The sequence below is a fragment of the Scheffersomyces amazonensis genome (assembly GCF_036850825.1).
Source record: "Scheffersomyces amazonensis strain UFMG-HMD-26.3 chromosome Unknown RJT21scaffold_1, whole genome shotgun sequence".
In the NCBI taxonomy this organism is placed as follows: Eukaryota; Fungi; Ascomycota; class Pichiomycetes; order Serinales; family Debaryomycetaceae; genus Scheffersomyces; species Scheffersomyces amazonensis.
The window spans coordinates 2,817,738-2,841,132 of record NW_027042741.1 but is presented as its reverse complement, the minus strand read 5'-3'; the positions used below and the strand labels follow the sequence as shown (position 1 = coordinate 2,841,132).

The following is a 23,395-nucleotide window of genomic DNA, read 5'->3' as shown; positions in this document are numbered from 1 at the left end:
TTAACTTAAATGTCTTGTATCGATAGAGGGCAACAAATTAGTGGTAGTGTTGGTAGAAGGGGGCGTGTGCGGTTCAAACGGGAGACGGGAAACGAAGAGACGGGGGCACGACCAGCGACACTGGGGCGATGCTGGTATTTACAGTGACCAAGAGATTAGTTACTAACGGTTACTAAATCAAGTGCTTGTAGTGCTAGTACTTGTTCTACTGGTAGAAAGTACTGAGAGTTTTTAAGTAGTGTAGGTAGAGCTTTTATATTGGCAAAGTGTTTACAAGATCATTACTTTTATTGTGCGTTCGTAATTTATGTAGCATAACTTTAACTTAATCAATCACGTACACATTAAAGTGCACATCAGGGTACTTATTCAATACAGCTTCAGTCTGATCCCATGGAACATTGAATATACCCGAGTTGATCTTAGGCATATTGACCACAAGTTTCTCATTGTCTGTCACTTCGATATTTTTATCTTGTGATTGGAGATGTTTTAATTGCTTGACCAAGTCTTGTAATGCTAAGTCTGTATAGTGAACAATCTCGTGTGGTGGTAAGATACCTGAACCCGACATGTCACTAGTAAACAAACAGGCGATTAATGGTTCTGAATCTTTCTCTGGTAATATCAATTGAGTTGTTCCAAGCAATTTGGTGGGTTGCGATCTATACTCATCACAATAATCTTCGTAGATTCGATTAGCAATAGGATATTTACGTCTGAATACAGCTGCTATACCACCACCCCAGACTCCTCTACAATTACATGAATGACATAGGATTGATATTGCACCCTTCTTGATTGGTGTATGACTGAAGAGGTCACCGTGGATGTATTTAATCATAGTGTTGGAGGGAATAGAGTGTTGTTCAAAAGTGTGCACTTTCCATAATTAATTTCGATACATATATCATAAATTTCTATTTACAGATTTATTAACTTTCTATATATAATCCATGTCAATTGATATCCTTTCACCAGCAGAATGGTGTTTAATATTATTGAATTTAAATTCTTCTTCTGATCCTCCTCCAAATGCTCTTTCAACAATGATTTCTTGATCATCATTGTAGCTACTGTAGCCCTTTTCTTCATAAGAACATTCAATAGTAAGTTTATCTATATATTCTTGGATGGGGATAGTTTCATCGCTGAATCTATCATTTGGAGTCAACATGTAGAATTCAATACGATCACCTTTGGTTATTTTAGCTTCAGGAGATAATGCTATAATATTAGCTTTAGCTCCCCAACCTCCTCCTCCAGCTACAACTTTATACTTAAATGGTAAACTATTATTTCCCTTAAATATTTTAACATATACCTCTGTATCCTTCGATCCCAATCCCATCAATTTAGAATTGTTCTCTAAATATCCAGAAGCAGATTTATTGTTGATGGTTTTCAATAAATTACCTTTAAAGTCGGTTACCAAAAAGGGTTCCTCTGATTCGTGATCATATAATGGTGTCCATTGATCAAATTCATGAATTTTCAGAGATTCAGTTACTATTCCTTTAGGTAATTCAACTGTCAATTCCTTTAATGCCTTCCCCGAATGATCCAATTTAGAATCCAAGTAGAATAAAGTAGTACCAAAATCACTAACAAACGAAGTATTGGCAAGACTTATATCAAACGTATTAGTATCCAGGACTTTCAATCTAAAGTTAGATTCAACTTTAGACCAATTCTTATTTTGGGTGGAATTGTCATTAGAAATATCATCTATCTCAACGGAGTTCACGATATTCAAAGGTTGATCAAACCATAAAGATGAGATACCGTTTCGGTTGGAATTAGGAACAACCGAATCGGTACCCGCTACTACGAATTGTATACCATCTTCCAGTTTTTGAATAACTTGCTCTATAACTCTAGGTATATTTGATGGAGTAGATAGTATTATGCAAGATTTGGGAATGAAGCTGGGCTTGGTAAGCTCAAACCCACTAGAAGGATTAATGACTGTTCTTCCATAACTTTTTCCAAGTAACGCGATACTACTGGAGAATCGACGTCTAGTCACTATTCCAAACATCTTCCTGTGTGAGGTTTACCTGCTCTAACAATTAAGTTAGAATATCGATTATTACGATATGAAGTTTTTTTAGGCGCAAAAATATTTTATTACGTTAACTATGTACAATGTAACTACTCTACTTCGGAAATAGGTCTCTTTTTGGAAACGTCCGACCCATCAGCTTCGGTAGTCTCAACTTCTACAGAGTCTGACACCTCTTTAGCTTTGAGTTTAGCAGTTGCTTCTTCAAACGCTTTAGCGACATTTATATCACCTCCAAGTTCAAGAACTTTCTCCAACACAGGACCCCAGACTTTCTCATCTCTGGTGGTGAAATCTTCAATGGTAAAAACGTTCTTACCCAATTCCCATTCAGATTGTTTCTTTCTTATCAATTCAACCATGTATGCTGAAGATTCAAGAGCTCTACCGAAATCACTAATTAAACTTCTAATATAAGTACCTGATGATACATCAGCGATAAAGTGTACTAGGGGTAACTTTTCTGGTAAACTTTCATTTTCTTTTAATTGTCTTGGATTACCTACTTCAGTTGGTAAATTATTCTTTTGTGCTTCCTCTAAATATTGAGTAGAGAAATATAATGGAGAATCATTTAAAGTTGGATTATTTGCTAAACCGTGCTCCTTCGGTACTCCATTCTCATCGAGTTCACTTTCCAACTTTTTGAATTCATGATCAGTTCTTAAGGAATCTTCTTCGAATATTTTAAAATCCTTTACTTTCACTTCCCTTACTTTAATGGCAGTAGGCAATGGGATTCCCTCTCTTGCATATTCATACAAAGGTTTCCCATTTACTTTAAGTGATGAAAAAATTGGAGGAGTCTGTTTCAAATCACCAATGAACTTCTTTGCTGTTTCATTGATAGCTTCTTTAGTAATATGATCAATAGCATTTTGAGTAATTATTTCACCTTCTGAGTCACCTGTGGTAGTAGAAATTCCAAATAATGCCTTAGCTTCATATGTTTTCTCACATTCAAGTAAGTAGTGCAGTAATTTCTTTGTACCAGATCCAACTCCAACTACTAAAACACCACTAGCAAGAGGATCCAAAGTACCTCCATGGCCAATCTTAACTTTTAATTGGTTAGCCTTCTTCTCAATTTTTTCTTTAGACATTCTCTTATTGGTCCCTAAATTGAATCTTACAGCATTCTTAGCAGCTTCTAAGTGCGGTTCAAATACCAGTGATTTGGTGAAAACATCTTGCACATCCTGCAAAAACAGGGCAGAAGAAACTCCAGAAGGTTTATAAACTGCAAATATCCCATTCATTGTCTTAAAAGTGATATGAGTCCTAGCCCGAACAAAAACCATGTAATATCTCTCGAGTATCACTTCCTGGTATGCTCTTCTCAAGTAATGTTAATGAACCTCTTTAAAAAAAATTGGTTGCACCTGCACATAGAAGAATCTTACTCCAGAGATATGGCAGTCACTGGTTTAGGAATCTGTATGTCAAGCTAAAGGTAAACGTTAGTAGGTATTTACTGGAAAAAAAGATATTTGTGACTGAGTACTTACCGACAAGTAACCCGACAATTTAGGTGAATACACCTTTATTGTATCTCTGTCTGCAAATAGTTTTTGGTTTACTTCATGTTCAATGTAAGTATCCAATTGTAGTAGCTTACGCTTTGTATACGGGTGAATATTGGCAAAATCAAGGGCTCTGGAATACAAACCACCTGTAAAGAACTCTAATATGCCGTCAATGACATTATTGATGTTGTAGGGATTATATGCATCTAACAAATACGCATTTACAGTAGTAACGATTGTTGATAGTTCTGCCTCAGTAAGCAAGTCCGGAACTAAAGGTGTCAATGATGTTTGACTGAATACATTGTCATCATATTGCCCCTTTGGAGTATATGTAATCTGTGATCCAACACTTATAGAGGCAGGCTCCTGGCCCGGAATATAGTTGGAGAACTGTGGGACCATATCGGAGACAGCCAACGAGTCGTACGTTCTGGGGATTCTAATTAACCTGGTGGAAGCATAAGTCAGGGAATCCGTCAGTACATGAATATTAGGAAAGTGATTTACTACAATTGACTCATCCGACTCGTTAGTTGTACCTGATAATGTCCCTAAAGGTTGGAAGTTATTCACAAGATATTCGTGATAATTGAAAAACAACAATACATCTGGTTTCTCTTCAGAATCACCATCTCCAGAGCCCTGTCCCTTAGCCTTACTATCAGGACTATTGGTCATTGCTTTAATGTGTCTGGTTAACCCTCCTTAGTATTCTTCCCCATAAATTAGTTAAAATCAGATACCGCAAAATGTCGCGAGCCTTGCCAGCGTACAAAAAATTTTTCAGTGAGTCCTTAGTCGAGAGGTATAAGAACCATCAATACCGGTCAGTCCAGCATGCTTCTGTTAAGACTGACAGTTGTTAGAAACCTCTACCGAACCAATTTGGTTAGGGTGAGTAGAGTTCCAATAGTTAGTGTACGTTTTCAAAGTACTGTTCAAGAAACTGTTCAAGAATCTTCAACTATCAATACCACCACTGAGAAAGAGTCTACATCTAGGCCAAAAGCAAGACATCACCCTAAAGTATGGGACATATCCAATCAGATTACTGAGACCATCAATTCTCCTACCACGGATTTGGTGGAAAGAATTCTGATTTTGGATGAAGGGTTAAGTTATTTAAAACTGATCCAAGAGTCTGAGAGAATTACCGATAAATCATTAAATCAAAGATTCCTGTCAATAGTTTCCAAAGTACTCTCGATGGCAATAGAGAATAATAACACTCCCGAACATGACCGTGTGGAACAAGTATTAGAAATTTTGATCAGAAATGGTGTTGCTAACAGGTATCATTTTACAGCAGCAGCAGCTGATTATATGAAACATGACAATTCGGCCTATGAAAAGGTATTAAGTCTTTGGATTAGATGTCTTGAATCTGAAAAGGAAGACACCTCCAGAGTCATAAATTCCAGTATCCTTCTTCAACTCGAATATAAACCTTACTATCTCCCTAATTTGGTATACTTTTCTTATATCCAAATGTGTCAAGCTCAAAACGTGAAGATCTCTCTCCCCGATCTTCTTAAGTTGTTGCAGAGAGAAACTCTTCCTTCTCCTTTCTTAGTTAAAAATACTTTAAACGAATTGAGGTTGGAGAACTGTATAAACCAATTCGATGGATTCTATAGAGCTGTTAAAGCAGCCGAATTCCAAAACTTAGATCCAAATGGACCATTGATATACAAGACAATTACCAAAGCAGTTGAAACAAGAAATGTTTCCAAATTGAGATACATTTTCAATGAAGCCAGATCCGCAGCTGCAAAAAACAAAACGTATCTTTCTGATGTTACAATGGCTAGATTCATGGATGCATACTTTGAATTAGGACAATTCGATCAAGTATTTGAACTTTTCAATAACATGCTTGACAAAGGATTTAAACCTACTACTCGTATATGGAATGTTGTATTGAGAACTATGGGAAATCCTGACTATGTAAAGGACTCTCCCAATAAAGAAGTTTTAGTTGCAAATTTAGAGAAAGCAATCGCCTCAGCCATCACACCTGGACTGGTTAGTGCTAAGACTCTTTCTATTATAATAAGTGGATTTGCAACTCTCGATAGATTTGACTTGGTTGATTCATACTTGGATCAATATGTAACTAAGGGTCAGATACCGTTAATTGATCCAATTAAGAATAATATCTTGTTGGGATTGCTTTTCAATAAGAAAGTTCAAGAGGCCGAAAAGAAGCTCGATGAATATAGAAAAGCTGGTGATTATATTCCATCCACCAGTGTTCTTAACTCTTTCTTGTATGCTTATTCCAAGGCTGGTAATGCTAAGGCTGTCGAAGGGTTAATCAAATACATGAAGAAGGAAAATATTCCTGAAACTGTGGCTACCCATACCATCTTTATTGATTATTTCTTCAAATCGAATCAAGAAAAGGGGTTAATGGCAGATGTCGATCAGTTACTTGAAACTTTAAACAACGCAAAGAACTTTAAGTTAAATGATGCAACATATACTGCTATTATTGATGGTTTAATCCAAAATTCAAACAATATCGAAGCAGCTAGACAAATATTTGCTAAAGCTATAGCTAAATATCCAGGTAATGCTCATTTATATGTGGTCATGATGAAGGGAGAAATTGATATTGGACTGTTGAGAGCTCTTGATGATTTGTTTGAAACCTATACCACCAGTGTTAAAAATGAAATCAGAATATGGAATATGATAATTAAAATGCTTTTATATAAGAACATTGGTTTGGCCCAAAGATACTACGCTAGATTACTCGGCAGTACTACTGTCAAACCTAACTACTTCACTTTCTACTTCTTATTAAACTTCTTTTCTAGAAGAGACGATAAAGATGAAGTTCAAAAGATTCTTAACGATCTTGCATCTAATCCAATTTCTGAGCTAGGCGATCAATTACCTTCATTATTAGAAAGATTATCGTTGAGCTACAAAGTTGATCCCAAATTGTTAAGCAAATAAAATATGTACATAGTTAGCTAAACAAATCGAATAAATAATATAAATAGGATATAGTATGTTTAAGTTCATTAATCGTCAAATTCTCCCATGGCCTTTTTATATAATGGATAAGCCCAATGTGAGAATCTATCATAAGCATTTTGAGGATTATCCAATGCCGGTCTTGTATCCAATACAAATGATGGCATTCCTGTATCTTCATCATCAGGAGCACTATAATAGTCAATGACGTATCTTACAGGTTTCCAACCATCGTTTCTACCCAAAGATCTTAATACTGTCCAATCATGTCTATCAAAAGGTGGTTGAGTATTGAAAGTATTTGGAAATACTTGTCCCAACCATAAATACATACGAGCTCTTGGAGATAAGTCATGAGGTCTACCAGTAAATTTCAATAATCTTGGTTCTACTCTAGTATCTTGTGTATACTTATCTTCCCATTGTAAAATTTGTTGCCAAGCTCCTTCATTTAAAAAGTTATGAACTTCTACCATAGATGTAACAGCATCTTCAGGAATTCCATCCCCTTTACCTTTCTTTAACATAGCATTTAACATTTGTTGAGGTGATGGATACTCCCAAAGACCTTGATCATCACTTTCACCTCTAGGAATAGTAGAGATGGTTCTTTCAGTAGAAAGCTTAATCTTCTGTCCAGGTGCAAGTTCCGATGAGATTGCCATAGGCATATTATTCAAAGGATTAAGAACTTCATCACCTCCAACAACAGGACATTCACTTACTGAAGATGATTTGAATGAAGAGTGATCAATAGGACAAGCCAGAGCTTGTGGGGTAGATGTCTTTTGAAAACTTGTATGATCAACCGGACATTTTGCAGCCTCTTTCAGATCCGTACTGTCTGCCCAAAACCAACCCATTTTCCTAAATTACTACAGAATATATAATGGTTGTATTGCTGGGCTTCCATCAGATGAGCTTAATGTTACGGATTTTTTTTTTATCCCTCACCTGGTAAGATGCGCACGTGACATTGTAAATTTGTATGGGATAAGCATAAACTACAATAATACAATGTTAATAAGTGGTATGTGGTATCCCGATAAATAAGGGTGGCACATAATAAGCTAGAACAAATGGGTCACATTCCAAGATATTTTTATAGTGTGTAAAAAAATTTAGGGTATTGTTGTGTTACGAAGTGTGTTTATTCAGTTTTAGGAAATGATGCTTAACGGGGTTGGCACAATGTAATTCAGAAAAGGTAAATTTGAAAAATTAAAATAATGAGCTAAATAAATAATAATAATTATATAAGGAATCATTGTTGTCATAGACGAACTTAACCAGAAACTAGCTTATCAGAAAATTATCTCGAGGAAGAAAAATATTTAATTATAGCTCCACCACAATAAGTTTGAATTGAAAAATTAAGATTAAGAATAAAAACCATAGTATCATGATAAGGTTGCTGTACTTGACATTACGACCATGAATCGAAATCTTTGAGCCTCTACGATATTTATTTTAACGAGTCATCTACGTATATGAACTCGGAGTTGATCCCGCCTTTCAGATTTATCTTTCTCGTAAAACTGTCAATCTGTATTAATTAATTATGGAGAGGGGCTGGTGATAAAAATAATTTTAATAATAATTAATCGTGCTAATATTAACCCTATTGACTGTAGACGAGACAGAACAAGGTTTTTAGACAAGAGGTGTACAACAAAGAGAAAAGACAGAAACAGACATTATTAATTAAACTTCTTAACCCGAGACATTTGACCAACTTTCGTACCCACATTTAGATATAACATTTAACATAGACCTCCTTGAATATTTTTTTATACAATTATTTTTTTTTGACCGAGATAGAAAATATCGGATGAAGGAAAATGAGAAGAACGACATTTCTGAAGGAGTATAAACAGAAAGCCGATCACCCAAGCAAACTTATTCACTATATACCGGTAAACTCAAATTAATGGAGGAGACCATCAATTTGATCATTATTGAGTCAGTCAACGAAACGTCGACATTGATAGACTTAATAACAGATCGTTGTTTAGAAATATTTATAGTTAAAGATCTTACTATATATTTAGAGACATTATTACGAAATGAGCCAACTGATCAATTGGAAATATAAACGGATACAGACACTTTCGGTCGTGTTAATCTTACATCCGGATTAGCTGTAACGCTCCCCGTCTCCGTTCTCTGTCAATAATTTCATTGCAGGATTTTGTTCACTTGGTGAGCAAAAATCTACATTTTCTCCTATTTGGGAATCTGTACCTCACTTATCAGGATATTTCCCACTTTGAAGATTATAGTTTTATGTGCAGGAAGCTTTTTTGATAGTGAGACTTACTTAAGCGCATCTAGTCGTGCCTGTGTGAAGGAGACATAGCGCTTGACAACAAAAAGGAGTCCGCCAATGATTATGTGAAATGGTAAATTAACAAATTGGTAAGGCAACCTATGAAAAGAAAAAGAAATCTCAAGTGAGCTGTTGTCGCATCATCATGCAAAAAGTTCTTGTTCTATCGTTAAGTCAACGCTCTTCTTTGATCACTCCCAAATCATCGATCTTTTCATATGCATAGATAATGGGGATGACTTGGTTACAAGTTGGAAATTAAAAACAATCGATCAAATAATCACCGTAAACAGTTTAAATCTGTCTTGAGATCACAAATAAAAAATACAGTCAATAAAAAATAACTGCAAGAGCAGGAAAATCTTATCAGCAATGACTATGATTTACATATTTACAATAAAGAGTTGTGAGCCTAGGTATGTCTGAAATCCCATTATATTTACGGTTGGATATTAAAGGCGCTTTCTAATTATATAGAGTATTTATTTATCTAATGTCAAGACAGTGTAATTACATTGTAGAAATTCAGATTCAGGCATATAATTAAGAAAGAATTTTTTTTGAAACCTGGAAGAGCAAACATACTATCGTCAATTATTTTTTTTCTTTAAATTGTCTTAGTTACTCAATGATTGTGTTCTTAATTTGAAACACTCCCCCTTAGTACATGATTTTTGTAGAATCAGAAGGCCCGTTTCACACACTTAAACTTCAGTAAACCTCGTAATGTAAATGATATAATTAAAAGCATGACACCGGCATCTAATTAAGATTTTAATTGCTTATTCTATGCGAATCGTCGATCAGAAAAAGAAAAGAATAAAATTAAGATTTTCACTTGCTAGTTAACAATAGGATCCGTGTTGACAAAATAGTAAATGCAATAACCTTCGATCTGATTCCTTCTCTCAAAAGAGAGGCGTATTAAATTTAAGTATCAAAGTTCAAATGATCATGTATTATTTGTAGTCAAGTAGTGTCATATTGTTGAAGATTGTTAAGATTTCCTGTATTCATTTTTTACTTGTTATTGTGCTCATTTTCCAATACGCCTTAATTCAATGGTCTGATCGCAACTGAAGATTGCATGTACGCATTGTGTAACTTAACCCAATATACTTTTGTATTTCTCATTTACGTGCTCATACATTTAGTTGCCCTCTTCCGATACTAAAACATATGTCGTCATTGGTCGGAAGTATAACAATTAAGGTTATGCTTTCAAAAAAGTGCTTGCTTTACTAAAGACAAAAATATTCCAAATTTCCAATGAATTTCCTTTAAAAATGCGGAAGGCGGTTTTTTATCGAGAATGACTTTTTCATTGTTTTTGCATCGCGAAGATTGGTCATATTAAATGAAAAGGTAAACTCTGACTATCACAAATCAAATAAGTAAATTTGGCATGCTTTTAGAGTTGCCATATTTGGACCGCAGAACTTTTAGAGTAAATATTTTTTAATACTTTAACGCATCTCGTAAAAATTACTGAATTGGGAATGAATGTGCATAGCATTTCTCTATTAAGCTAAGTAACAAAAGTGAATAGTCTAAAAATTACGAGATCAAATGCGCCTCTTGCATAAATTTGACTTAACTCGGGAAAAAATTCTTTAATTGGAGCGGCTTTGTCGATCGCATTTATATAATCGGGCTTTCAATATTTAGAGAAATCCACGTGATCAATAATGTCATAAAGAAATGTCGCAATTTTAAGAATGTCATCAAGACAAAATTAGCTATATACTTAAAGTTATTCCTCCTGGCTCTCAATGCTCCTTAAGGAGTTATAATGTTCACCCAAACCATAAGTATGTTTATAATAACCTAATTTCAACCTTGGCTCTTCGCCATCCTCATTCAATGTCTGTGTCGCCGCCCCAGCAATATACACATCTATTGGACAGTTAAAATTCTTTGCTAAAGCAAGAATTTCCATGTCAGACCCCCACATAGCTGTCGTGGTTAACTCTTCAAGATACGAATCTATATCGCGTAATTCCATAGTTTTTTCATCAAATAAGAACGGTATAAAATCATCCCTGTGACGTGATATGTATTCAGCCGCAAGGTCTCTCAATTCTTGTATAGATTTATGAACGTTTTGTCGTATTTGAAGTTGATCTTGAATTGATGCAAATAGACAATGTCCATCAGGTCTGATCTCGAATAATTTAAGATTATTCAAAGCCAACAAATGGTTCATGGAATCAATCTCTATCTGTCTATAGTCAACAGTATTTGCAGCTTCTGCCCTAGCCTCTTCTTTAATTCTTTCAATTTCTGCTTTTCGTTTCTCTAATCTCTCCTTTTGGCGGTTCCTTTTCGACTTCGGTTGTCCTGACTGTATTGGCTCATTTATTTTGGTGTTAGGTTCATCCGAATTTAAGTCTATTTGAGCTAGTAAAGATTCTGGTGTAACTTCATCATCATTATTATCAGTAGTTTTGTTTTCTGATTGTTCATCCACAGCTAACGAAGAATAGCTGTTTCCGCTTTCAATCTCAGCCAATTCCTTTTGATGTTTCTTATCTAACTCATCTTGAAGTTCTTGACATCGAATATTGACATTCTTTCTTGTTTTCTTATTGGCTTGCTTCTTCAAACCTGTGATGGTAGCAATCAAATCTTTTGATTCTTTTTTATGCTTTGCAATTAATTCCTCTTTAGTCATTAAAATTTCTGGTTGAGACATTGTGGTATTAAGCAATCTTCCAATTGAAACAATCAGAAAAGCAGATTACACGAAAAGACTTTTCTTAAATGTTTTTGAGATGAGCTTGTTATGTGAGTTGGTTTCCCAGGATAATATGATCCTGTTTCAATTGCTACGTAATAATTCCTCCGCGATGAGCAACTTATTATTGTGCTTTGTAATGGGGAAGAGATGAGCAAAGGCTTGAACACCGTGGTAACTTGTACTACTTTTGAAGACTGCGCTTTGTACAACTAACAACGGCGAGCAGTTGTTGGACAACGGTTTCCTCAGTTTTGCTTGTCTACTGCGATTAGAAAATTTTTTTCGTACTTAAAATCATGTACGACATTTTAGAAGACTGACTTTTTGCTCCTATAGAAGAAGTAATCATTATAATCAAAAAGTGGATGTAGGCTATATGCTAAGCACGGTACTTTAATCTTCATATATTCTATCCATGATATAATAAAATCAGAACGTGTAGATGTATTTCATAATATTTGGGGCTAGTGTAAGAGAACTGATCACAAAATTATATAGACGCATAATGAAAAGTCGGAAACTTATGTCTACCAATTACATCCTCAAATTTAAGGCATGATTAATTGGGAGATTCGTTAATGAATGGTTTGCTGGGGAGCTACTTAGATTACCCCAAATTTCTGCTTAAAGAAGAATTTATATACCTAATAGTATCTTCTATTATGAATAAATAGGAAACATAATTATTTTAACATGATTACTACGGTAAATATAGCTTTCTCTAATACTGACAATTTAAGCTCAATTCTCTTACCTTAATCTCTAAATTACGTTAAATAATATTGATAGGAGTTATGCTTCAAAAAGTTCGGATGTCGTACTTTGCATTCTATGTTAACCTTTTACCCCTAAATGTATATTTCTTTCAGTCTAGACTTATTTTTCACGATGTTAACTTTAAGATTATCGATATGGTCCAGCCTCAATTCGATAGAATACAACATTATTACAAGGTCTTTTAAGCGTTTTAGTTCAAAAGCTGCAATGACTTAAATGATGCGACTCGCATTATTTATTTTGTTAAATATGTATAATATTAGAATAGGAGATAAAACCGCCGTTTATCGCAGGATGTGCTACTTGTGGTGAACGATGAACGTTGTCAAATGTCGAAGCAGGTTATACTTGACATGAAGGAATAGCCAGCATCCACACAACGACCACAAAAAATACCCACGATTACATAGATTGAAATGTCGCACATTAAACTATGAAAAATAGAATGCAAACTTAACATGGTATTTTATGCATAGGAAAATTTTCTGGACTCGTAATCTGCAAAACTTCTTCATTTTCTCTTTTGTCTTAAAAATATTTTATTTTGACTTTTTGTCACTGCTTAAAAAATAATTTGCTATGTTCGGTTTGAGAGGGGGGGACGACATTTATTTAGTTAATTATTTATGCTATAAAACAACTCAGTTGGCGTGTGGGTTTTCTATGGTTCAATCCTTCATATTACGGTATTATATTAAACTTTGTTTATATATCAGAATCAATTACATACAATGTTTTATAAAAGTATATATGTTAATTATAAAAGTATTAAAGACTATGAATTAAAGGCTCCGTCATCGACCAAGACAAAAGACAGCGAAAAGTCAAAAGAATCTTTCCACACGAAGAGTTAAATGTAATTACAAAACCGTATGAGAGCACTGCCTTTGTTCATAACTATTAGCGAGGCACATAGAGTTAGATATGAACTGGACACTACCAAGATTTATTTTACTTTTTTCTTAACTTACTAAAAGATTCTTTAATAAAGCTGAAGCAACGGAAATAGTAGGAGCAACCTCTCAAGGTAAGGCGATTTATTATTTCCATTTTAATTTTATTGTAACACTAAACTCAGTACTATGTACTTAAATTTACATATATCCCTCTGGCAGCAAACTGCCCGGTCAACATTGGCATATCATACTATTCCACTGAAAGTTAAACTGGCAAATAGAATGACAATGACAGTATTATTAATTTTAAATGGCTCTATACAGAAGAATCTTTCTAGACAATATTGGCTAAGACTGTAGAATTGATTCAGGTCGAGGCCAATTCTTTCCTTGGTCTATGTTTATTATCAACATATTTTTTGGTTGTAGAAATTATGTTTTCCGATAACGTAATATTCTCTGGCACCACTTCTACAACGAGACATTTCGATGATTTGGATCGAGTTTTCCAAATTTGTCCCGATTGGGCATATTAGATACATAAATATCCTGCATACATAAAGTTTTTAAAGCTTAACTCTCTCAGTATTTGCAAATGTATTCAAATAAGCAAGCAAGTATCTGCAATATTCATATGGCATCTATGTGTTCATACTTTACATTACTTAGCCGGGATAAGTTTAAATCTAGAGTTAATCTACTTATTTAACATTGCCGACTTCTACTTCAAGTAACGTCTCCACACTTCGGTATTAACGTTTATGGCCCAATGCCGTGTGGTACTGAAAAATGAAAAATTTTCGAAGATGTTGATAACTGGGAATCTACGAACTAAGCGGAACAATCAAGCGAATAAACACTTCCAAGCCTGTTTAGCTTCGAGTTTCCTTGTGCTAATTTTTCACTTCATCTCGAATTTTCACTTATTGATTGTGTTACGCCCCCCATATCTGCCATACCACCTACAATTGAGCCTTTTTATTCTTCAAGTTATTTTTAAACATTCTTTGCGTTTCCAATATTATAACTGAGAGGATATATTTTGTGTTACCAAAATTTATACAGAAATGTCACCCCCCTTTCCATCACTGTTTGATCGCACACATACTTTGTGAAAACACCGACCTAAAGCCGCAAAATTGACTTAAACTTAAGCCAAGTAAGTTAGACTAAGATTGTCTGTCTGATTAAATTAGTCTTCTCAGATGTGCAATTTTTGCATATCCGTACTCCCATTAACCAATTAATGAAAATCGGTCTAACAAATTTAACATGACAACTCTAAACTTTAATGAAGAAAGTAAAGACTTCAATGAAAAGTTACAATGAAAACTATTAGTTCACAACTTTTTATTGACAAGGCGACTATCATAGATCTATCGGATTATTACTGAACCTTTCTGGTTGCCTAGTTCAAGATCTTGTAAGTCAATCAACAAAGGTTAAATTCAAAATCAAATAATAAATACTACATAATAATACCAAAAATAAAGACAATTATAAGTTAGCAAAATAAGAAGACTATCCGAAGAGACATATTTCCTAATTAAAGAAGTGTTTCCTGGCGTAAAGCTGTAAAACCATTGTTGCAGTATCCATAATTTGGATACAGGACAGTTCGTTTATGAAAGAGTATAAATTATACAAAATTCAATTAATTGAATAGAAGGAAGAAACAATTATGCAGTCCAAAAAATATTATAGGAGACGACGACGACATTTTTTGTTGTAGTGTGCGGTTACCGACGTGAAAGAAAAAAGCAATTTTACTAGTATGAATTTTTCAATTGGACGTTTTTTGTGATATATGGCATTTATTTTCAGTCTGAGGTATGCATCATGCAAGTAATTGAGATAACAAAAAATAAAGTTATTTTTTGACCTCTTATGATTATTCCTGATTACACAGGTGAAGAGAAAAAAAAAGCTTCATAAAATTTGGAGATAATGGGAATATTAACATTGTACAGATAAAAATAGTCGATATACAACACAAAAGAGAAAAGGAGAAGGAGTATAATGTTAACACATAATATTCATTTTAATATATTTATTTTTATATACGTGAAATATGGTTGTTGTAAATCTTTGTGTAGCCTTCCTGTGCAACAAGGTGGAAAGATATAGGAGAGAGATTTTTTTTAATTGTCCATTTCATAAATTATATATATCTAACCTATTTTCTTAAAAATTCAATATTCTCATCTTATGACTTAGTAGATGTTGTGATAGACTTGTTCTAATTCAATTTTCATCTTCATATAATTCACATTTCTTTCTTCTTCTCCCTCATCTTTCACTATTATATACTAGGTATTTCAACAAATACTATATAGTGACAGTTTGTTCCTCTTTTGCATCCTTGTTTCTCTAGTCATTTACATCATTCTCTAATTCATTTCTCTTATATATATTCCTTCCATTCTCTCTAGCTAATTGATTACTTCAACATTTCAATTGCTTTATATCTTTATCTGGCTGGGTTACTTGACTGTTATATATATATATATTTATTGATCTATACATCAAACAGTTGATGAACACTCATTGATTATAGAGACATTTTTCATTCATTTGCAAATTCCATTTTATTCACTTTGGGGTTGAAATATTTTGATACTCAATTGCTGCTGTTACTAGTTAAATATTCATTCAAGCATAGTCATTAGCATTTAAACTATTCATTCTTTGAAAATATTCACAACATATACATAATAAATCATCTTTAGAATTCGTCAGAACCTTTAGATCGTAACTCCAGACATTAATAACTTATTCATTCACTTAAACGTACATAACAGCTTGTACGACATTTATTTGCTAACGGTGAGAATCTTAAAGATTTTTATACCGGTAATTTTTTTTACAGCCAACTCACATAGGGATATTCATCATTCAGAATGTTTCCAAGTTCACCAGATGCATTTCATCAATTACGTCTCCACAATGCTTCATTAAAGGCTTCTGATATTCATTTACAAACCATGGAATTTATGTCCCATTCCACCGCTGTATGTGAATATCAGATGGATATGTTACATCATTTATTAGCCACAGAAACTAAAACTTTACCCAGTTTAATATTAATTGAACAACAACCAGAAATCAAATTAGGTATGAGACCATTGTTATTGGACTTCTTAATGGAAGTTATCACCATTTTGAATTTATCAAAATCTACCTTTCCATTAACGGTTAACTTGATTGATAGATACTGTTCAACAAGAATTGTCAAAAAGCAACATTATCAATTGTTAGGATTAACCAGTCTTTGGATCAGTTGCAAAAATTTGGATTCTAAATTCAAGATTCCAACCTTGAATGATTTGAGAAAAATTTGTGTTGATAGCTACTTTAAGGATTTATTCATTGAAATGGAAAAGCATATCTTAAAATCATTGGAATGGAATGTTAACAGTCCAACATTTGATTCATTTATTGATTTATTTTTAAACATTATTGTTCACAACAATAGCAATCCTAATGTGGCATGTTTAATTAAGAAGAATCATCAAAAGGTTAAGATGTTGTCTACTTACGTAGGAGAATTATTTCAATTCTATCCAAACATTTACTTTGATTACACATCATCACAAATCGCCTTAATTTCAATCTTGGTCAGTATTTTAATGTTAAAGTTGCCTATTAATTTGATCAGCTTATTGGGTTACTACAATGATATCTTGAAATCAGAAGAATATAAGTTGAATATTACTTATGAATCCGAAGCCGAAGAATTTGATGAGATCTTATCAATTGCTTCTTTTGAGTCATTATTCTCAAAATCTTTCTTCAAGAATTTGGTTAAGATCATTGATCATCCACCAAAATCATTAGAAATCAAATATTTTAGTGAAAGTAGTAGATATCAAGGTTTGATGAAATCAATTGTTGTATGTGCCATTGATTCTTTAACTACATTGTTGGGTCCACCAATGACTCCTAAGGTAGCTATAAATGTCAATCCAATTGCTCAATCAAATGATTCTGGATCTAATGTGAGTTTCAATAATAAGAAGATCCCTCATACTTTGCCATTAACTCCAATTTCAAATAGTACTAGCCCAAAAAGATTTAATAGTGATGAAATCTTTAATGATCAGGATAAGAATTCCAATAATAAATCCAATGGAACTAATACTCCAATGAGTCCAATCAAAGGAGAGATGATGGTTACTACTACTGCACAATTTGCTAATGGTAATGGTCAATCTTCTATGAACCCTCCGTTTCTTGTACCCAAGAAGAGATCAATTGATGATATAGCCGAAAATCAAGTAGGTCAAATTCAAGGTTCACAATCTGATAGTCATCTTAAAAGAGCAAAGAGTCTTAATGCTGCTAAGCCTTTGTTTTTCATTCCATGATTTCAGACTAGTCTTGAGTGCTTACATTAATGTTGTTTACGAAAAATATTATGGATGCCCGTATATCAGTTTGATATCAAGTAACTGGTTTACTTTTTTATACGTGGAAATGTTCAACTATTAATTTTTATTTTACTTATTCTTTTATTCAAGGTGGTGATTTTATATACTTTTAACATGCTTCATAATACAAAACCTATCATTATTCCAAAAACAAATTAAATTAGAAAAACAAATCATGAAATTTTTCAATTCTTTATATTCAATTCCAATTCATTCTAGTGATTCATATTCCATCCATAATAAAACATTTTCAGCATTTTACAGCATTTGTAATGGTCATAACGAAATACGAAGAGTCTAAGTACTACATTATCTTTATAGCTTTAATTTTCAACTATTTTAAACTCATCGCTTACTATACTTTTCAATTTCTAATCATTGCTTTAATAGCAATGACATATTCCATAATGTGAAGATTGTTTTTACTATTATTTTACTTTCTAGTTGCGTGAAATTTTCTTTTTATAGCCGTCATTAATCCATTATTAAATTACATTATATTATAACTATATTACAGTAAATTTATGGGACAATAACTGAAACAGTAACCGTAGGCAAGGAATGTGATAAAGATCGTCAATCCTGTTTCACTGGTAGAAGTAGAGAGAATTTGGGGCCAGATTGATTTCCTTTGGAATCACTAAGCTAAGAAAATAGAAAGCAAATTAAAAGTAACGGAATGAGGCAAGATCTAATTTAAGGTTGCCCGTGAGCACATGAATCAAGGACTGTTTCTACAGATATGGCAAAAAGAATCGACAAAACAAGTTATTCGCCACGGATCTTGTTGTAAATAGGAGTGAGCATTGTGTTGCAAAGATAGTTTGTAAACGACAAAGAGTATAGACAAGAAATAGTTTACTAATTAGACTTTTACCCAGTTTAATTGGGGACCCATTCTCTGTTATGACAGAAATGTTATAAAACAGACTCTGAACTAGCAGGACTGGACTACTCAATTAGATCAAGTATGTAAGGACTGAATAAGCAATTTAGGGCAGTGCTTTGCTTGCCAGGAAAAAAAATAACGAGTACGCATGGAAAGGTCAATGTAGAATTTAGACAAGGGCCCTTAGCCCTTCATGACAGGGCGTTTTAGCTGGACAGTGCCACGAACGTTACCATTTATGCCTTTTATGTTAATGCCCCATATTCAATACGAAAAATGAAGAGTACGAAGTGATATTTCTGTGACACCTGTGTAAACCATGAATCAGTCGGATCTACTCGCTCTTCCTATATTGCTCGTCTCTCCTGGATTTACCTGAATGCGTAAAATGGGAAATAATTTCTAAATTCTCATGCACGGTATGCATTAAGCCCACTATAATTATAGTTGATCCAATAGTCAACAGTTTTAACTGCCGATGCCACGTCCAAACTTCATTCTACTGGTAATTTCAGGCAGTCGCCATTTGAAAGGCTACCGTTATTGTATTTATTTTTAAAGACTGTAAGATTCCTAATGTACTGAAGGATATTACTTAAAATAAAATTAAAGAATATACCCTATTGTGTTATCTATCTTTGTTGAATAACAATAGTCCTCCTCTATAGCTCCTGAAATTTTGTTAACTTAGCTAACCAAAATAAATCAGATTGTATGGCATTTAGTGACCGGTAACAAACCATAAGTGCTAAATCTATTCAATCGGGAATTCTGTGACATATCGTCATGATAACTACATTTGATTCTACAATTTTATTAAGGGGAATTGACCCCATCGGTGCATAATTCATGTACATATTGTCTGAGTATCTTTTCTTATCTATGTACCTAGTACATTAAATCAATTTTTCAAAAAGTGGTGGAACAATTTTGAATAATTACGATTTTTGTTATATAAAATTTGGTGACTGTATTAAACCGCCCTGAAATTCTTACCAAAAAATACTGAGAAGCCTTTGCTATCAGAAAACGTAACGGTTTTGATTAAGTCGCAGACAGACACTAATCGATTTTTTGTTCCCCTTAGTGAGAATATGTCTCACTACTAATGTGTGAAAAAGGAGGTAATTATTGTGGACTTTTTTCATGTACTTCGAGGACCTGTTTCATAACGCTTGCCCCTTTTCTTTAATTAGACTAACCATAGATACAAACAATATTTCGGTAGCGGTAGTAATAACTACCATTATTTAATTACTGGCTCTAGGCACTTCTTAATTGTAAGCATTGACTATATCAATTGAACTGTCACAATTAAGCATGATATTTCCAGCCTAAAGATATAATTGCCATAAAAGTTTAATTGGCTCATTTAAGAGAGTCTATAATCGCCAATCTTATAATGTAAGAACTTTCCTTACATTTACTGTCTTGCCTATGTCGTTGCTAAGAGTCTAACAGCATGTCGTCCTAATGGGAATATTTTCAAGATTCAGAAAGATTCCTGTAAACAATACCGTAAATGTAGCCTTATTGTTGGTTGCATTTTTGCGCTCAAATATTCATAAGGGAAAAGTGGTGGTTCCCCACGAGACATTTTTTCTGAAACTGGTAAGTGATTGACGACTAGCTAATTTTTACTAGGATTAATTATTCTTTTAATCTAGAGCATAGTAACAATGGAATATATGGCTGCTAATCTTAATAGATACCGAAGACTGTTACAAAGTACTACTGGATTATAATTGAAGTCAGTACTGATATAGCAATGCCTCTTCAAATGTCGCTCTATCCCCATACTTTTTTTTTGGTTTAATTTTTCATACAGGTCCAATTTCAAATAAATCGACAGATGAAGTAATTTTACCTGAAAGAGTTAAACTATTACACTTCAAGCAGAGTTGCTGTAAGTTAATTAATTATGTCTAAAGTTTTGACTGCCTGCCTTATTCTTGTACACTTTCCAGGTTGGAAAGACTTTTCAAATTAGGATTTATCAAAATAATTTTCGGTAAGCGAGAGAACTTTGCGTTCCTCTGCTGAATTTTACATGCAATAATCGGTGCATTTACCGATTTTGTTCAATAAATAAGAAATTGAAAGACCAGGCCTTGCCTATCTAATACTTCTTTTTTTTAAACCTTCTGACTTGTAGAAATTGAAAAGTGGCGAGAGATATTCCAAAGATGTACCACAAAACGCACAAGAAGTCTGGAAAAACTTCATGCAATAATGATGTTCTTTGTCATAACCAATTCAAATGATTTGACTCTGTCAAAGCCTAGCTTGGTCTGTATGAATTGCCTGTTATTGTTATTGTTATTGACACTTACATGGCCTAGAAGTTTCCGTGGAAGAATCTGTTAGTTATCTGATCTCTACATGTGCAGCATAAGATTTTTTCAAGTAGTTTTTCTCAACCAGAATTTCGCTTCGCAACGAAGGCTTACGGCCCATCGGCATTTTTTTAGTGGGTTGATTTAATTTTGATCCCGGAAGATGTTTAGGGTTATTGGGATTGATTTACCGTTATTGCTTATAAGGCAGCACCTTACTGAATCCCGAAAACAAGAGACGTCACAATTGTACATACACTCTTGAAACTAACTATTACATAGTTTTCAAGTTTACTGCATTGTATCTAGTTTTAGGTACCTTGAAATTTCACAATATATTAATTGTATGTTACATCTGGTACATTCAGTTAATTGAATCAACAGCGCAATTTTATGGTAACTCGGCTGATTTTTATTTACTACACTTAAATAACCATGTCTAGGCCGACAAAATTACAGACGACATTAAGCACACAATACAAGAATTTCAAAATTGAAAGTCAAGATGAAACTATTGATGAATTAGTATATGAAAGTAATACCGATATTAATGATTTAATTGATCCTGAAGAATTTTTTGCTCAATACATTGCTCCGCGTAAACCCGTCAAATTCGTTGATTATCCGTTGATAGGCGCTGATGGATCTAGATTTGATTTTGAAAAGTTTAATAGTGAAAATATCTTAAAGACTTTGAACTATGATGAGGATTTACAAATTGAAAAGAAGTTCCAGGAAGGGTTTGGTTCTGGGCAACCAAGAGTTAAGTTTGGGTTACTGAAGTTAATCCAATTATTTAAAGATGGTCATGACGAGTATTATCTCACGACTCAATATGATTTCGATGATCCCGATAATATAAAAGAACAAGATGGTGAAGTGAAGGAGGAAGATGATGATGAAGAAGAAGATGATGGCGATGAACAGGAAAATGATGATGAAGAGGATGTTGATGAAGATAGTGAGAAAATAAATGATGAGGAAAGTGACGATAAAAATGAAGAAACTAAAGGAGTACACATAGATGTTAAGTTTAATGCAGACGAAGAAGATTTCTCTGACACATCGTCTATTGATATGAATGATCTACATGATGACTTTGTTGATAGTGATGAAGATAGTGAAGAAGATAATGATGTAATACTCGATAAGGAACTTGGGATAACTCAAACAGAGGTAGATCAACGTATTCGTGAGTTACTTCAACCACCTTTAACAAATCTCGTTAAACATCCATCTATACTCTCAATTCGTCCCCGTATATTTTCTAAATTGATCCCGCAACAAATCAATTTATGGGTTGGTGCCTCTTCATCTAAGACTGTTTCAGCTAATGAAATTACATTGGATCTTCAAGACAGTGCCACATTAGGATTAGGAAAATCCATACCTGGTGAAAAACGAGGTACATCGTCCGGTTTACATCATGATCATGCGGATAATTTATATGTTTTGGTAAGCGGTATGAAAAGGTTTACATTATTTAGTCCAGCTGACGCTTCTAAATTGTATACTATTGGTAATATCTTCAAGGTTTTCAATAGTGGAATTATTGATTACGTAGTTAATGAATTCGCTCTGGATTGGAAACATATAAGAGACGATGGAGCTTTAGTAGAAGAGATTATTGATAGAAAGCTTGAGACATCCAAAGGTTCTGAAAAGGTTAAATTAATTACTGAATTGAAAGCTTTAATTAAAGAACGTAATAATGTCAAGAAGCCATCTGCAAGACTTGATCCCCCTAATTTTTCCAAGATTCCTCCTGCTTTATTACACATAGACGAATTTCCTAATGAAGACACTCGAGCTCAATTAATATCCTTTGCCAATGAGTACTTCCCTGGCTTTCTTTCATTAAATAAATATGAAGTTCTGTTAACTCCAGGTGATATGTTGTATTTACCAGCGGGTTGGTTTCATGAGGTTTCAAGTTTTGGTGAAAGCTCAAGCAATGACAAAAGCAATATTCACATTGCTTTGAATTATTGGTTTATGCCACCTACCACATCGAGTTTTGAACAATGTTATGAAGATGATTACTGGCCAGAGGATTGGTTCCGGACTGAAAAATGTATCCAATTGTGTAATTAGTAAAATGTATATAGCAATGAAAAGTAATAGACAATAGTTATGACGACATTTGAAGGTTAGAAGAAGGTGAAATCGAATTAAATTCGCTTACTATCTACAGGCTATTCGGTAATAAGTATGTAATTTGAATTATATTGTTTATTTTAAGTACTAATCGATGGAAGAGACATTTTAAGTAAAGACGGTTATAAATAGACAGCTAAATTAAAGTTTTAACATGCATAATGCATTATGCAGAAGTAATGGCCGGAAACAACTCTATGATCGAAAACGTCATAGAAGGAGTTATCAGGCGGAGCAGATTCTCAAATTCTCGAGTATGGAT

The 23,395-nt window shown here is 33.7% G+C and overlaps 8 protein-coding genes across 8 annotated transcripts; 3 read left to right on the top strand and 5 right to left on the bottom strand. All coding sequences in view use genetic code 12, as the record gives it.

The window, feature by feature from the left end:
- Positions 1-325: 325 nt before the first annotated feature.
- On the bottom strand, positions 326-844 carry RJT21DRAFT_112012 (ADP-ribose 1''-phosphate phosphatase; the record flags this gene model as incomplete). Its single annotated transcript, XM_064880053.1, has 1 exon — positions 326-844. The coding sequence occupies one exon, from the start codon at positions 842-844 to the stop codon at positions 326-328; it is 519 nt and encodes a 172-aa protein (XP_064741646.1).
- Positions 845-943: 99 nt separating this feature from the next.
- On the bottom strand, positions 944-2,041 carry RJT21DRAFT_112011 (uncharacterized protein; the record flags this gene model as incomplete). The annotated part of the gene is made up of 1 exon (XM_064880052.1): positions 944-2,041. The coding sequence occupies one exon, from the start codon at positions 2,039-2,041 to the stop codon at positions 944-946; it is 1,098 nt and encodes a 365-aa protein (XP_064741645.1).
- Positions 2,042-2,154: 113 nt separating this feature from the next.
- Positions 2,155-3,324, bottom strand: PUS4 (pseudouridine synthase; the record flags this gene model as incomplete). Its single annotated transcript, XM_064885238.1, has 1 exon — positions 2,155-3,324. One exon carries the CDS (start codon positions 3,322-3,324, stop codon positions 2,155-2,157), a length of 1,170 nt encoding a protein of 389 aa, XP_064741644.1.
- A 1,107-nt stretch (positions 3,325-4,431) lies between these two features.
- RJT21DRAFT_112009 (uncharacterized protein) lies at positions 4,432-6,558 on the top strand (the record flags this gene model as incomplete). Its single annotated transcript, XM_064880051.1, has 1 exon — positions 4,432-6,558. The coding sequence occupies one exon, from the start codon at positions 4,432-4,434 to the stop codon at positions 6,556-6,558; it is 2,127 nt and encodes a 708-aa protein (XP_064741643.1).
- Positions 6,559-6,562: 4 nt separating this feature from the next.
- On the bottom strand, positions 6,563-7,541 carry CYC3 (holocytochrome c synthase). Its single transcript, XM_064880896.1, has one exon. It carries the CDS (start codon positions 7,440-7,442, stop codon positions 6,627-6,629), a length of 816 nt encoding a protein of 271 aa, XP_064741642.1. The 5' UTR covers positions 7,443-7,541; the 3' UTR covers positions 6,563-6,626.
- Positions 7,542-10,661: 3,120 nt separating this feature from the next.
- On the bottom strand, positions 10,662-11,582 carry RJT21DRAFT_81192 (uncharacterized protein; the record flags this gene model as incomplete). Its single annotated transcript, XM_064885282.1, has 1 exon — positions 10,662-11,582. One exon carries the CDS (start codon positions 11,580-11,582, stop codon positions 10,662-10,664), a length of 921 nt encoding a protein of 306 aa, XP_064741641.1.
- A 4,639-nt stretch (positions 11,583-16,221) lies between these two features.
- CLN3 (cyclin) lies at positions 16,222-17,688 on the top strand (the record flags this gene model as incomplete). The annotated part of the gene is made up of 1 exon (XM_064884760.1): positions 16,222-17,688. The coding sequence occupies one exon, from the start codon at positions 16,222-16,224 to the stop codon at positions 17,686-17,688; it is 1,467 nt and encodes a 488-aa protein (XP_064741640.1).
- A 3,723-nt stretch (positions 17,689-21,411) lies between these two features.
- On the top strand, positions 21,412-23,070 carry RJT21DRAFT_112005 (uncharacterized protein; the record flags this gene model as incomplete). The annotated part of the gene is made up of 1 exon (XM_064880050.1): positions 21,412-23,070. The coding sequence occupies one exon, from the start codon at positions 21,412-21,414 to the stop codon at positions 23,068-23,070; it is 1,659 nt and encodes a 552-aa protein (XP_064741639.1).
- Between the last annotated feature and the right edge of the window lie 325 nt (positions 23,071-23,395).